This window comes from Aquarana catesbeiana, linkage group LG03 (genome assembly GCF_042186555.1).
Source record: "Aquarana catesbeiana isolate 2022-GZ linkage group LG03, ASM4218655v1, whole genome shotgun sequence".
NCBI lineage: Eukaryota > Metazoa > Chordata > Amphibia > Anura > Ranidae > Aquarana > Aquarana catesbeiana.
Window position 1 is genome coordinate 531,265,105 of NC_133326.1, and position 16,794 is coordinate 531,281,898.

General features: G+C 39.6%; 1 protein-coding gene across 1 annotated transcript in view; it reads left to right on the top strand.

Moving 5' to 3' along the window:
• VWF (von Willebrand factor) overlaps nucleotides 1-16,794 on the top strand; it is a 363,569-nt gene that overhangs the window by 24,092 nt on the left and 322,683 nt on the right. Inside the window, exons 7-8 of the mRNA XM_073621285.1 lie at nucleotides 11,396-11,612; nucleotides 14,266-14,388. Coding sequence (XP_073477386.1) covers nucleotides 11,396-11,612; nucleotides 14,266-14,388 — 340 coding nt within the window. The remainder of the gene's footprint in view (nucleotides 1-11,395; nucleotides 11,613-14,265; nucleotides 14,389-16,794) is intronic.

The window sequence follows — 16,794 nt, forward strand, 5'->3', positions numbered from 1 at the left end:
AAGAGGAGAAGGCTGTAATGTGCAAGAAGGGAAGGGGTATGTTGGGAATTGACTCTTCCTGATGACGTAAACATTTTTGACAAGTACAAAGGAACATTTCAAGTGAAAAAAATTGTTTATGGAAAGGAAAACTCTGCAGGTAAGCAAGCAATACAAAATACTTCATTTTTCTGTGCTTTTACCTGCAATTATTAAAGTTGGTGGCACGGTCTCTTTAATAATAAAAAGACCAATACTATAATTACACTTTTTAAAATAAGTGCACGCCAGTGGAGGAATTGTTTTGTTAGAATAAAGTCAAAAATTGGAATAAATCTTTCAGATCTTTGTATGTAAATAGAAGTCTTTGTTTATGAGCATCACTTCCAGGAATGCAGATTGCAGTCCTCTAAACACTCGGCCTTTCTGAGGGTGTCCACATGCCAAGCATTTCGCACAATAAGACTAGTTTAGCTGTTCCTTCTCCCTACGCAAATGGAATATTTCTATCATAGTGTTAGCAATCTATTTTCAGATTGGAGCAAGTAGGATCCGCCAACGATGACCTTGGCCTCAGCTGCCCAGTATAGCCTCTCCTTGTCTATTATAACTTGTATACCAAGACAATATGTCATTCATGAGCTGACTTATAGATTCATTATTGACGCATGTGGTGTGTCGGTATTTGAGGAGAGTTCATAGCGTGGCTTTAAATTGGGATTACATTCTTTTACCCCCCCCCACCAAAAAAATTAGTAGATTTTCATTGTAGGTGAGACTCTACTTCTCTTCTGCCATAAAAGCTTCTGCCTTACCTACCAACAGTTTTCTTCTGCTAGTACACTGAACCATACAATTACAGGTTGGTGAACCATCTTGGCATGTCTTGGGTGCAATGACAAATTAACAACTGTCCACATGCATGTGGTCACTTCATTCCGGGCCGCTCATTTAAGATGGCCGAAGACACCAGATTTTGAAGAAGACAGGAAGACAGGGCGTAGATGTCAGCAGCAATGACAGAGCGGCAAGGGAAATCTTGGGCGTTGCAACACTGGAGGAGGGTGCTTTAGCAGATAAGTCTCCCATAATGTGTGTAACACTGTTGCGCCTAATCTTCAATAAATAGTTCAGCTAACAAGTTTGAAGCCCACTTACTTGACAATAACCTCTCAGGCACATTAATCTGAAGAGGGAATGCATTCAAAGCATGCTACTGGTCATCTCAAACTTGCCAGTGTGCTTATGTTCACTCTCAACCACACTTTCAAGCCCTCAAATGGCTGGCGCCATAGCTGATCACAAGATTGCACTGTCCCTGGCTGTAAAGGAGGCGAGGCTTTAATATAAATTTAAAATGTGGCTCCTTGACAACTGATTTTCTAGTGGTAACTCAGTCTTATGCCATGTACACACGATTGCACATTCCGACAACAAAATCCATGTTTTTTTTCCAACGGATGTTGGTTCAAACTTGTCTTGCATACACACGGTCACACAAATCTTGTCGGAAATTCCGATCGCTAAGAACGCGGTGACGTACAACACGTACGACGAGCCGAGAAAAATGAAGTTCAATAGCCAGTGCGGCTCTTATGCTTGATTCCGAGCATGCGCAGAACTTTGTGCGTCGGAATTGTGTACACACGAACTGAATTTACGACAATGGATTTTGTTGTCGGAAAATTTGAGATCGAGATCTTAAATTTTGTTTGGCGGAAATTCCAACAGAAAATGTCAGATGGAGCCTACACACGGTCGGAATTTCCGACAACAAGCTCCCATCGAACATTTCCCGTCGGAGAATCCGACCGTGTGTACGCGGCATTATTATTCAAGGCAGGACAGACTGGAAAGGTTCTTGTGTTGACTTTCCAATCACCACCTTCATTGTGGGGGACAACTGCAATCTGATTCTTCTAGGTGAGCATAAACATCCATGGCAGTTGGTATCTCCCAGATTCCTTCCGTGAGGGGAAATCCTTGCAGCACTCCACTCTTTACCCTAGGGCCTAGCCCTAGGGTAAAGATAGATGTTACAGAAACAAGCTCTTCAGGTGAAAGTCCAGAAGAGAAGACCATTTGCCAGGAAGTGTCTCAGATATTTAATGACTCAAATATCCATGATGCAAAGGGATTGATTTACTAAAGGCAAAAAGACTGTCACTCTCAGTGTTTGCAGGCAAAACAAAGCTAAGCAGGCCAATAACTTCTACGCAGGATGTGGAAACCTTACAAGAATACCTAAATAAAATAATGGCTTGGGCAACTACATGGCAAATGAGGTTTAATGTTTAAATATGTAAAGTAATGCATTTGGGTGCCAAAAATACGAGCGCAAGTTACTCGCTAGGGGGAGCACCTCTGGGGGAATCTAGGATGGAAAAGGACCTGGGGGTCCTAATAGATGACAGGCTCAGTAATGGCATGCAATGCCAAGCTGCTGCAAGCAAAGCCAAAAAAATATTGGCATGCATTAAAAAGAGGAATAATTCCAGAGGTAAAACGATAATTCTCCCACTCTACAAGACTCTGGTCTGGTCGCATCTGGAGTATTCCGGCCAGTTCTGGGGACCAGTCCTCAGCAAAGATGGAAATGGAGAGAATCCAGAGAAGAGCAACAAAGCTAATAAAGGGACTGAAGGACCTCAGCTATGGGGAAAGACTACAAGCATTGAACGTATTCTCTCTAGGGAGGAGACTCCTGAGAGGGGATATGATATCAATGTACAAATACTGGTGAACCTAGCATAGGGAAAAAACTTTTCAGTGAAAGGGGATTTAAAAAGACACCCAGCCATTCACTAAAATTAGAAGAGAACCTTAAACTGCGTAGAGGGTTCTTTACTGTCAGAGCAGTAAATATGTGGAATTCTCTTCCACAAGCAGTGGTATGAGCAGGGAGCTTCGATAGTTTAAAAAATGAATAGATTGGCACCTTAACAATCGCAACATACAGAAGTACACGATGTACTATTGACATAAACACACACACATCATAGGTTGAACTGGATGGACTTGTGTCTTTTTTCAACCTCACCAACTATGTAACTATGGAGGAGCAGGGAGCTTCAAGTGAGTGCAGGTAAGGTGAGTATATGGGGTTGGGGGGATATCTGGGGGCCCTCTTTAACCGCTTATGGTGGTATTAAACCTAAAATCAAAAATGCTATATTCTACAGCTTACTAATTCTTAGATATGGTGGCTGGATTCATTTTCGTTTTTTTATCTGCTTTTTTCCCTTTATTTTTACCAACTAATCCAGAAAGTAAGTATGGTATTTTTTAACTTACTTTAACCTCCCTGGCGGTATTCCCGAGTCTGGCTCAGGGTGGAATTTCAGAACCAAAAGCGTTAACCCTGAGCCAGACTCGGGATCGTATCGCAGGATCCAGGAAGAGCTTACTTACCTTGTCCCCTGGATCCTGGGATGTCTCCCCGCAGTGTGAGCGGCTCGTCCTCCGCTCGATCTATCACAGCGTCGGGCTCCGTTCCCTGCGAGCGTTGCGATGCACGGGGACGGAGAACGGTGCCAAATTCAAAAAGTGAAACACACACTATACATACAGTATACTGCAATCTTACAGATTACATAACTGTATGAAATTATTTCACATCCCTTTTGTCCCTAGTGGTTTGTCCAGTGGCCTGCATGCAGTTTTATATCATAAATACTGTTCTTTCTGCCTGGAAACTGGAGATTGTCCATAGCAACCAAAACCACCCCTTTACAGCAAAAGTGGTTTTAGACCAGCTAGAAAACAGCGATAATAAATTAGAATCACTCGCAGAATTGAGTGATAGTGATTTGTGGGGAAATCCGTCATCAAACACTGAAAAGTAATGAAAGCGACAATTCTGCAACTGAGCAAATTTTAGTGTTTTTGATTTGATTACATTATTGAATAATTTTTATTATTATTATATTATTATTTGGTATAATTATTCATAGTTATTTATTATATTATAATTTATGATTTCATGTTTCAAACTTTATCATACCCGAGATGTCTACTAGACTCTGGTTTGGACAGAATCAAGTGAGTTATTCCTAAGAATTACAGCCTACAATATAAAACTCCACATTTCCATGCAAAATAATTGTACCGCTTTCAGCATCAAAAATATGAAATAATCATACCGCCAGGGAGGTTAACAGGCCAAGCTATCCTGCAAAAGTGCCAGTTAGAGGGGTGAGATAAACCATTTAACACTGACAGGTGTTACAATGGTCAACTTTTATTCATTTATGTAAAACATTAATCCTGAAAAGAAGAAAAAACTGTTGCTGTAACTGCTTAAAAAATGTTAGCTGGAGTTATTTTGTTATCCAAATTTATCTGCTAGTACACTTCCCTCCCCCCAGATTGACAATGCTGATGTCTAAAGGTGTCTCCACTAATTCTCCATGAAGAGTGGAGACACTGTAAGACAGGAAGTGTGTTATTGGCCAAATCTCTAGGTAAAACTAAAGGTAAAAAAAGGTAAAACAAGAAAACTAGTGCAGCCACCCCATTTAAGGATTTTTAAGCTGCAATATATTACTTATTGATGTTGTTTTTGGGCTTAATGCCACATTAATCTTCTAAAACTCTATCTGGAACAAACATACATTACAGAAGTTTCAGCACCGGAAGCTAACAACCCCTTGCCAAAATCACACAGCGCTTAAATAATGGTGCTGACAATAAAGGCTCCATGATGATTCCATCGCCCAACAGCATTGTTTAGTAAATTTGTCTGCTAGGTAAATTTTGGTATGCCTGATGTAAACATGAGGAAATGTAACTCAGTAAGATGAGTCAGAGGGGATGTTTCAATTTACTGGTTAATAAGCTGCATAAAACATAATATTTACGGATTTTTTTTGAGTCCAGGAATACTTTAGGATTTAAACCATTCTTTTAGGCCTCATGTACACTGCTGCTGGTAAATGGAATTTTAGGAGCAGTTGGGAGTTTGTTTCAACTGCCCCTGAACTCTCCTCTATGTTATTTTATCAGTACATGTACACAGGGTCGTTTACAGTCGTTTCTAGGCAGTTGAGTTTAGAGGCATTTTTTAGAAACGAAAAAAACGCATTCAGAAGCTGAGTTTACAGGCATTTCAAGTGCCAAGCGCTTCTAAACGCGGCTAAACGCGGTAAGTCACGTTTAGCCACATTTTGTTTACAGGCGTTTTTCATTTTTGGCTATTTTGAAAAAAAGAAACAAATAAATATTAATATATATATATATATATATATATATATATATATATATATATATATATATATATATTGAAGTATAGAGGAGAACTGCACACAGCTTTCAATCTAGTGCCAGCAAACAGGTCCTCCCACCGTCCTTGTATATATCAGAATAAAGTTCCAAAGGTTGCTGCACTTAAAAATGTGTTGCTTTATTCCATCAAATCTTTGGAAAAAGTTTACAAAGCAAGTAAAAACATTCCAGACAAAATCGTTACAATCATCAGTTCAGACAAAGATTACGTTTCGGGCTGATTTGTTCGCGCCCTTCCTTAGATCAGTCAGAACACATCTGAAGGTTTTCACCACAATCATCTATTTTATATGTGTGTTCACAAGCATCATTGCACATGGAATCAATATGGTTAATCATTCTCAGTTTCTATCCAATCAATGTTACTACTAATCTTATACCATAGACACAGAAAATAACTAGTCGCAATACCAATAATCTCAGTATCTCATTGTCATCCTGCGATTCATCCTATTTTCAGATCTAAAAACTTATATATGCATAAAAAGATATATATCTTCAATACATAGATGTGAAAATCTGTTCAGTCACAACACAGAACCAATAACCTATTAAATAAACAAATAAACATCTAAATCTATGTTTAAACCGTGTGGAGTAATTGTATTCAAAAAATTGATCCAGTGTATCTCTCATTTTCTGAGGGTAAATTCACGACCCCCCGCCCCCTCTTCTGCTTCTTTCAATCCCCTCCAGGACCATATATTTCCATTGTGACGCACCGGGGTTGATTTACTAAAGGCAAATAGACTGTGCACTTTGCAGAGTGCAGTTACCCTCTGCAAGTGCAATTGCTCCAGAGCTTAGTAAATGAGGTAAGGCTTCACTTTGCAAAGAGTACCCAATCCTGTGCAAGGAAAATTAAAAAAAAACAGCATTTTTGCTTGAACGTGATTGGATGATGGAAGTCAGCAGAGCTTCTGCTCATTTACTAAGCTCTGGAGCAACTGGTCTTGCAGAGGGCAACTGCACTTTACAAAGTGCACAGTCTTTTTCCCTTTAGTAAATCAACCCCACTATGTCCAAATCCAACAAAATGTCCAGCAAGTGGTAGCTGTGTTAATTTATCCCTAATGGAATATTTGTGTCTTGCGATTCTATCCTTCACTTTCTGTGTAGTTTCACCAATGTAGACCAATCCACATGGACATTTGATGGCATATACTACAAATGATGACTGACATGTATAGTGTCCCCTAATAGGAATATTGAAACCTTTATGGGGGTGTGTGAAAAATTTGCCCTTGATCATGGAGTTACATTAAATGCATAATAAACAGGGATATGAACCTAGATTTTTTGGTCCCAAAAACTTTGTTTTTGGTGTTGTTGATGAAAATTGATCAGATCTAATTAATCGATCGCGTATTGTTCTACTCTTCCTATAAGATGACATAGGAGGACACCAGAACTCCTGAACCATAGGATAACTTGATATATGCAAACACACGTTTTAAACGTGGGTTACTATCTGTCAAGTTAAATCGTTCAGGAAAGTTTGTAAAAACGTCCCGTGTACATGAAGCCTTACATAAAAAGTGTACCTCTGCGCTACCCAAGTGTAAATAAGATGAAAAATTTACTTTGATGATCAACGTGAGTGGTCAACTGGCTAGATAAATGGTGAAAAACAATAATATAATAATGTTGATAAGATGAGCTGCTGCATCCACCCAATTGTGTTCCCACAATATGCAAACAGTATAACGATGTGAAAAATAGTGTTGCGCAGGCTCTTAAAGTGTATCACAAAATTCAGTGCTGTATAAATCTGGCAGTGAAGTAAAATACATCATATATACATTTATACACATATACAGTGCATCACATAATGTGGTCCATTACAGAAGAATTTGAAATAATGAAATAAATACTAGTTCGTTCTCTAACAGTGATGTGCCAAATATAGTCAACATTTTCCCAATAAAGTGCTGTTTTCGTGCCTATATACAGTGTTCTTTCACCTCCTTGGGTGACCTCTATGCTCCCAGAACTCTCACCTTAAAAGACAATAATATGAGCCTTATGGTTGTAGTGTTGGAGTGATGTTATATCAATCTTGGCTTGTTCCAGAGTATCCAGGTGATCTCTTGGTGATAATCCCTTTAAAACTCCTACTCCCACGCTTAGTCTTCATGTTAGGGTAAAAGAAAGTGATCCCCCATGATGTAGTATTTTAAAACCATACATTTTATTAAAATAGTAACTCTTACATATAAAAAACGCTTTGTACTGTGTAAATCCAGTCCAGTCACGTGACGTAACGCATAGGGCATCCCATACCGGAAGTGATGCATGAGACTGGCAAGTGACTGGATTTACACAGTATGCAAGCACACTAATTGAACTGTTTATATGCATGAAAATAGCATTTTATTGGTAAAATTTTGACTATATTTGGCACATCACCGTTGGAGAACGAATTATTATCTATTTCATTATTTCATATTTTTCTGTAATGGACCACAATTTGTGGAGCACTGTATATGTGTATAATTGTATATATGATTTATTTTACATTACTGGCAGATTTATATAGCACTAAATTTTGTGATACACTTCAAGAGTCTGCGCAACACTATTTTTCACATTGTTATAAATTGTAATTGGCTTGTATGTGTCCAGGTTCTGTTGGAGCCTCAGATGAACATGGCTGACTTTTTTTAGGCACTTTTTGGACAGGCTGTTAGATTAGGTCCACTGTTCATTTTTTCAAGCAGACCTGACTGTAAAATCATGTAAACCTATGGGCAGATGGATGCAAATGTATGTGTATCTGTTTAGATATGACTACCTCCGGGTCTATTCAGGTCCTTTTCCAATATTCTGGAACTAAACATGATGGATCAGAGGTATGAGAGGAAGAAAGAGAGTGGCAGCACCATCCGGGAATAAAAACAGATGCTTTATTTCATGTCCATAAAAAGTACAACATGACCACACAGTACACAATAGTTCAGCAAACGCGTTTCACACTCCTGTGCTTAGTCATTGCAATGACCAAGCACAGGAGTGTGAAACACGTTTACTGAACCATTGGGGTTGATTTACTAAAGAAAAATATTCTGTGCACTTTGAAAAGTGCAGTTGCACTATGCAAGACCAGTTGCTCCAGAGCTTAGTAAATAAGCAGAAGCTCTGCTGACTTCCATCATCCAATCATGTGCAAGCAAAAATGCTGTTTTTTACTTGCACGTGATTGGGTACTCATTGTATAGTGAAGCCTTACTTCATTTACTAAGCTCTGGAGCAACTGCACTTGCAGAGGGCAAAGTGCACAGTCTATTTGCCTTTATTAAATCAACCCCATAGTGTCCATTATATCCATATATTTCTGCAGTGATTCCAATATGTAAAGTTCTTCAGTGGTTTTGCACTAGTGCTCCTTCACCATAAAAAGATTTTCCACACCCGGTGCTCACTTATAGATAAAACACTCACCAGACCAATGTGATCTCTTTATGAAAAAAGAAGGTCAATAAGCACTTTTGCTTTAAGATCTTTTGCAATCCTCATGATGACCAGGTCTCTGTATCAACTGTCAACTGCTCCACTTCACCATACCACCATAAGGACCAAATGAAAAAAGGCTATATAGTGTAGTATTTATTTAAAGCGGCGCTCCAACCGCTCCCCCCCCCCCACAAAACAAATTTAAAGTCAGCAGCTACTTATACTGTAGCTGCTGACTTTTAATATTAGGACACTTACCTGTCCTAGGATACCGCGATAACGGCACCCCATTCGATTCTTTTAATCGGCTCTCGAGTGCTGCTGCCGCCACTATTCCTTGTGGCTTCACATCTGGTTTCCTACTGTGCATGCAGGAAGCGCACTGCGCTTTCTGAATGGCCTGGCGGCGGGGGAAGGAGGGGGGCTGAACTTCCGGGGGACTCAAGACTAAAGCCTTTTAGCCTTTTTTTTGTTTGTTTAAAAATAACTAACATGTTATACTTACCTGCTCTGTGTAATGGTTTTGCACAGTGCAGCCCGGATCCTCCTCCTGTCGGTTCCCTTGCCAGTGCTCTTGGCCCCTCCCTCCTGCCAAGTACCCCCCACAGCAAGCAGCTTGCTATGGGGGCACCCGAGCCGAGCTGCTGCTCTGTGTGTCCATTCAGACATCGAGCTAAGGCTAGGCCCTGCCCCCTCTCTATCCTCATTGGCTCACTGACTTTGATTGACAGCAGCGTGCAGTAGCTTTGTCTCAACCAATCAGGAAGGACAGCTGAGTCTCTTGTGCAACATTGCTGGATCGAGATGGGGCTCAGGTAAGTATTAGGGGGGGTGAGGGATAGAATGCATCAAGATAAAAAAACCTTCTGCCTTTAGAACCACTTTAACAAAAATTCATGTGCATATTGCTCACATTAAAAAGTGCCACAACCGGCACAAGGATAACCCGCCTGTAAGTTGGTTGGAAATGCTGCTGCTCCACTAAAGCCCTGGCGCCAGTGTGTGTTGCAACTACCAGATGTTTAGGACAGGAAGTGCCGTCATCAGGAAGTCTCTGGTATACCTTGTGGCTCTGGGGAGAAAGTGTTGGGTGGCAGGTCTCTAAAGTTAAATTGGCCATACACTAGTAAAATTTTGTTTAAAATGTTTCATTTTACAAATGTTTGTTCAGTTTTCTAATCATTATTAAGGGCATATTGACATTTGTTTTGGATCATAGTGACAAGAAAATTCGAAGGAGCAGAATGAAAACTTTTTCTTGAACAAACAAAATTCTAACAGTGTATGTGGTTTTCGTTCAGGAAATTCCATTTATATCAAATATAAAAAACAAATGAAATGTTACTTTTTAAACTACTTTGAAATTTGTCAAGTCTCTTTTGGCATTATTGAATGTATTGATTTTTCATATGAACATTAAAAAAATCTACCACTTTAGGTTCAGTTTAGGTCATCACACATGGCCGGGGCTACATATGTAAAAGGTATGACTTGATTTCAATCTCTGGTAATTTCATATACAGTACCCAACACTCAGACTGGGAGAAGGAGGGGCAGCACTTGGAGCCATTTTGGAACCTGCTGAATGGAGAAGAATGCACAGTCTGTTCTCCTCCACCATCCAATTACAGCCTAGGGTGGGGAGGTGACTTGGCTGTGTTTCTAAATAATGGAGAACAGTTAGGTCACCATGCTGGTGACGCAGCCTGGCAGAACTGGGCAAAACTCAGCACTGAGTGGATAGAAACACAAATCCATCAGAAGGAAAAACAATTTGCATATCTTTAGTTGTGTATTTAGCTGTTGCCTGAACTTCAGCTTCACAGATGTACCCAAACCTCACCATTAGAGCAAGGTAGTACAGTAAGGTGACTAGATTTTTAAAATGAAATCCGGGGACATTTTTTAAAATTTTTTTACTAGTAATGGCAGCAATCGACGACTCTTTGCCCGTCTCCGCCGCCGCCACCGCCTCACAGCCTGTCAAGTCTAAAGCCCCATACACACTATCAGATTTTCTGCTGATTTTTTCCTTCAGATTTACCAAAACCATATAATATGAGGTCAAACCTTAGGAGTTTCAATTTGTATGCAATCAGGCAGGCCCTTGCACTACATGGTTTTGGTAAATCTGAAGACAAAAATCAGCAGAAAATCTGATAGTGTGTATGGGGCTTTACTCTTCGGGCCCCGGCTACTACTGGGTGAGGAGCAGAGGAAGATCACTCCACCAGGGAAGGCAAGGAGATAAGCAGGCAGGCGGCTGTCCGGGACTTGAGCCAAGGCAGAAGAACATGCAAGTTGAGCTGAATGGGCATGCGTCCAAAACCGAAGAAATAGTTTCTCCGCTCCGACCAGCACATGATCATCAGAAAGGGGCACAGATAATGGAAAAAAATAAACTCCCATAAGCTAGTAGGAGCGGCAGAGGAGGGGGGGTGCAATTCAGATTTTTTCTTTTTATTCTGCATGGGCTGTCTTTGAAATTGCCCCAGCCCCTGTTCAAATCCAATCCGGGGACAGTGTCCTCAATCCAGGGGACTGTCCCCAGAAACCGGGGATGTCTGGTCACCCTATAGTACAGCAATCAAAATGTAAAACAAAGTCCATTGAAGACCAATCATACCTAACCAAAACAGTGTTACAAAATAACCAAGTTGAATTTGTTTTTTGTTCCCAGGACCTCATGCAGAGATGTCAGCTGTTGAAATCATCTGCAGTGTTCGCAAAGTGCCATCAAGTTGTTGACCCAGATCCCTTTCTTGCCATCTGTGAGAAGGACATGTGTGAATGTGCAGAGGAAGTGCACTGCCCATGCCAAACGTTCTTGGAATATGCCCGATCCTGTGCCCAGCATGGTGTAATTATCTACGGCTGGCCAAAGGACACCAGTTGTAGTAAGTTCAAACCGTCTAAACAAAAAAAAAAAAAAGATGCATGCTGCAGGGTTCCCCAAAAACCTCATACACATGGGCATCAAAATGATGAATTGCATTTGTAACCCTATCCTCCCAATGCCCAACTTCCCATCCTCTGGTCCAAGACAGTATATTGGGTGATTCCATAAAGAAAATTGCTTATTGACACACACACACTGTGGCTCAGCTCAACCCCCTGCTCCATCCCTCATTTGATTGCCAGCAACAGGAGCCAATGGCAATGTATTAAGGTAAAAAAAAACTTCTGGCTTTAGAACCACAGGTACTGGAATATTTTTTACCTTAAAGAGGTTGTAAAAAAAAAAAACCCTGTAAGACAAAGACATAATCAGCTGGTGTGCATCGCATACTAGCTCATTATGAAATACTTACCTTAGAATGAAGCCCTCCAGCGGCCCCCATACACCGCTGAGACTGCTGACATCTTCCCCTTTGTTTCTTCCTATTAGTTCCTATTAGTTCTTCATATTAGTTACAAGGGGATGTAAACAGATAGCTTTATTGCAGACCTTTATTGCATTAGAATTTTAGTATGTTTTTGGGTATAGCTTTATTGTGGATTTTTGATTGCATTATCATATAGTTTAACTGCAGAGTTTTAAATGCATTAGGATTTTTTTTTGTGGGGGTCTATATATCCCTATTATTTAATTGGTGTTTTATATTAGTACCTGGTTTTAAATTAAAAGGCTTATTAGTTAATTGGTGTTTTATGTTAGTGCCTGGTTTTATTCTTAAATTTATTTTTTATTTTTGCATTCTAATAATTGTATCAATCCAATTTATGAATTTTCCTAATCCTATAATGATTGCCTGGTATTATTTACCAAAATAATATACTTTGTGGTAACTATAGGGTTCATCTGAACATTTTGTGTAACAACACCATGATAATATTTACCAGGCAACATAGATTAAAGAATTACGGCGGCTGTGATAAACATGTCTGCACTATTAGGATATCCCTCTTATGGCTATTAATATTACAGTACTGTACCTGGGGAGAATAAGGATGAGAAAGTAAATAAGCCTGGGATAAATCTGTTTAAAAATAATCTTTTTTGACCTCCCCATTGCAATAAAGGATCACTTCTAAGTTAGTCTGTTTCTATTGGAGGGGCCAAATTAATATTGTGAAGCAGCATATTTGCACTGCTGTGAGCACTTTGTGATACAAGGAGAAGACTTCTTTATCACTGTTTTAGATGTGATACTTATTAGCTGAGTATTGAATTAATGCGCTGGATGCTTCTTGTATACAGCAATATGCTTTACTTTCATGGAGAAATAGCAGAACATATCTTTTATCATGGAGACAGGAACTGAATACAATCAAGTGCACACTGAACTTAGACAGAACATCCTATGATTGCATTACCATAGATAACACACTATACCACTGCAGTGCCACCTGCTGGTATAGACAGGTATAATGCTTAAATATATATAGTCAGTTTATAAGCAACTATGCTGTTGTACTTCCAACAATACTCACCTAATGGACATTTTATTGTTAAAAGATATATGGTTTACACCATTATGGGATGTGCATTTGTTTATGGTAACTTATTTGCACATTAATAGACATGCTTTGTAACTATTAAATTGTGTCCATACCAAGGTTAAAGTAAACCAATCACCAAATATATTGACCCCAGCCCACTAGAGGTCAAATATGTGCAAAAAAATATTAATCCACATAAAGTGACCCTCATAGTTTATTAGAAAACAGACACCGCCATTACCATCTACAGGAAAATTCTAATAAACCAAACCAGAAATGTAGTCAAAACCAAACCATGCTACCCCAGAATGGTAACTCGTGTAAGCATAGCATATTCCTAAAACAACAAAAGGACAAAGAGAGCTCAGAATTGTGACAAACAAAAATGTAGTAAATACAAATAAATATAAAAATAAATATAAAAAGCTTGCAGGAGGTCTTACATGAGACTCTGCCTTTCAACTCAAGCTGACAGCGTACAACATCAGTGTGCAAATTGTTTCAAACAAAAGAACAATAAAAAATAAAAAATGGAAAAAAATCTATGGAAAAAGGCATCCAAATGTTTCAGACATGGCATCCATGGAATCAGCAAGTGTCAGGTATTACTTTACAGATATACACACTATTGGTTTCTACAGGACATGTGCCTACTTTCATTCCAGTTTTCTTTTCTCTAGATTTCTCAATGCAGAACCCCAGAAAACAGACCACTATGATAAAACATTTAGGCTACTTTCACACTGAGGCGTTTTACAGGCGATATAGCGCTAAAAATAGCGCCTGCAAAGCGTCTTGAAAGAGTCCTTCCTCTCACTCCAATGTGAAAGCCTGAGGGCTTTCACACTGTAGCGGTGCACTGGCAGGACGGTAAAAAAGTCCTGTAAGCCGCATCTTTGCATCACTGTCCTGAAGCACCCCTGCCCATTGAAATCAATGGGCAGCAGCGCCGAACCGCCGGCAAAACGCTTTGCCGGCAGTTTTAAGCCTTTTTCGGCTGCTAGCGGGGGTTAAAAGCGCCCCCAATACCCCAATGTGAAAGTGGCCTTACTGGCTTCCTTTAATCTTTGTTATCTTAATTGTCCTACATGTCTTCTTTTTTCACAGAGCCAGAGTGCCCACATGGGATGGAGTATAACGAATGTGTGTCCCCATGTGTTCAGACCTGCCAGAGTCTCAATATTAATGAGGTTTGCCAGGAGAGCTGTATTGATGGCTGTAGCTGTCCAGGTGAGCTTCTGTATCCAAACACAATCCTCACAATGACTTCTACCAATAGATGGGTCAAGTGAGTATAAAGGGACTCTAATAAAAAAAACAACAAAGTCACATTATGCTAAAGACATTTAAATAACATCTATGGGTAAAAGTGAAAATGTTTTATTAATCTACCAGCATATAATTATAGCCCATCTCCAGCAAAAACTTTTTTAGTTAGCATTAACCTCCCTGTCGGTATTCCCGAGTCTGGCTCGGGGTGAATTTTCATTACCAAAAGTGGTAACCCCGAGCCACACTCGGGATTGCATCACAGTATCCTGGGAAAGTTACTTACCTTGTCCCCAGGATCCTGCGATGTCCTCCTGCTGTGTCCAAGGGCTGTGTACTCCGCTAGATGTACTGTGTGCTGGGCTCCGTTCCCTGCGAGCGTCGTGATGCATGGGGGTGGAGCCCGGGGGCAAATTCAAAAAGTGCAAAAAACAAAACACATACAGTAAACTGCAATCTTATAGGTTACATTACTGTTTCAAATCATTTCACTTCCCTTTTGTCCCTAATGCTTTGTGCAGTGCCCTACATGCAGTTTTATATTATATATATTGTCCTTTTTCTGCCTGGAAACTTGAGATTGTCCATGGCAACCACAAAGTGTCCCTTTATGTCAAAAGCGGTTTTAGACCAGCTAGAAAACAGCGATAGTAGATTAAAATCACTTGCAGAATTGATAGTGATTCGTGGGGAAATTCTGCAACTGAGCAAATTTCAGTGTTTTTGATTTGATTACATTATTGAATACATTTTATTATTATATGTTATCATTATTTATACTTATTTATTATATTATAATTTATGATTTGGTGTTTTAAACTTCATACCCGGGATGTCTACTAGACTCTTGTTTGGACAGATTTAAGTGAGTTGTTCCCAAGTATTACAGGCTTACAATATAAAATGGCAAATTTCCATGCGAAACAATGCACCGCTTTGAGACACAAAAATCTGACATAATCATACCGCCAGGGAGGTTAAATAGTGAGGATGGGCTAGATAGAAGCTCATGCCTGTTTTTATTGATGTCTGTAATCCCATTATTGAAATTTTCTTCTAATTCCTGGTAGTCCACCAGGATGACTATCTGTATGTTAACTAAGACAAAGAAAGCAATAAAAGCACCTCTCTTAGTATGGGTTAGGCTTCATGTGCACAGGACGTTGTTCAACCTCTCCTGAACAATTTAACCTGACAGCTAGAAACTGGGGTCTAAAAACAGCCATTTAGCCGCGTTTAGCCACGTTTAGCCACGTTTAGCCACGTTTGCATCTAGAAGTGCTTGAAAAATTTTTTTTTCAAAATAGCCAAAAATTAAAAACGCCTGTAAACGAAACGTGGCTAGACGCGAGTTACCGCGTTTAAGTGCGTTTGACGTTTTATAATGCCTCTAAACACAGCTTCTGAATGCATTTTTTTGGGTTCCAAAAAAAACCTCTAAACACAAACACAACTGCCTAGAAACAACTATAAACAAACCTGTGTACATGTACTGATAAAATAACATAGAGGAGGGTTTAGGAGCAGTTGAAAAAAATGCCCAACTTCTCCTAAACTGCCCAACTGCTCCATGAGGCCATAAGGCTTCATGTACACTGCAGCTGCTAAACTCACGTTTAGGAGCAGTTAGTCTTTTTTCAGCAGCCTCTGAACTCTCCTCAATATTATCTTATGTGTACATGTACACTCAGTCGTTTATAGTCGGTTAGACGCAGTTGAAGTTACAGGAGTTTTTTGGAAAGCAGATAACCACTTCAGCCTGAAGCCTCTTTCTGAGATTTGGTGTTTACAAGTTAAAATAATTTTTTTGCTAGAAAATTACTTAGAACCCCCAAACATTATAAATATATATTTTTCAAACACCCTAGAGAATAAAATGGCGCTCGTTGCAATACTTTCTGTCACACCGTATTTGCGCAGCAGTCTTACAAGCGCACTTTTTGGGAAAAATTACACTTTTTTTTGCATTAAATAATAAGACAACAGTAAAGTTATCCCAATTTTGTTATATTGTGAAAGATAATGTTACACCGAGTAAATTGATACCCAGCATGTCACGCATCAAAATTGCGCCCGCTCGTGAAATGGCGACAAACTTTTACCCTTAAAATTCTCCATGGGCGACGTTTAAAAAATTCTACAGGTTGCATGTTTTGAGTTACAGAGGAGGTCTAGGGCTAGAATTATTACTCTCGCTCTATAGATTGTGGCGATACCTCGCATGTGTGGTTTGAACACTGTTTTCATATCGGGCGCTACTCACGTATGCGTTCACTTCTGCGCGCGAGCTCGGCAGGACGGGACGCTTGAAAATTTTATTTGTTTTATTTTTATTTATTTTACTTTTTCTTTTTTCTTTTTACACTG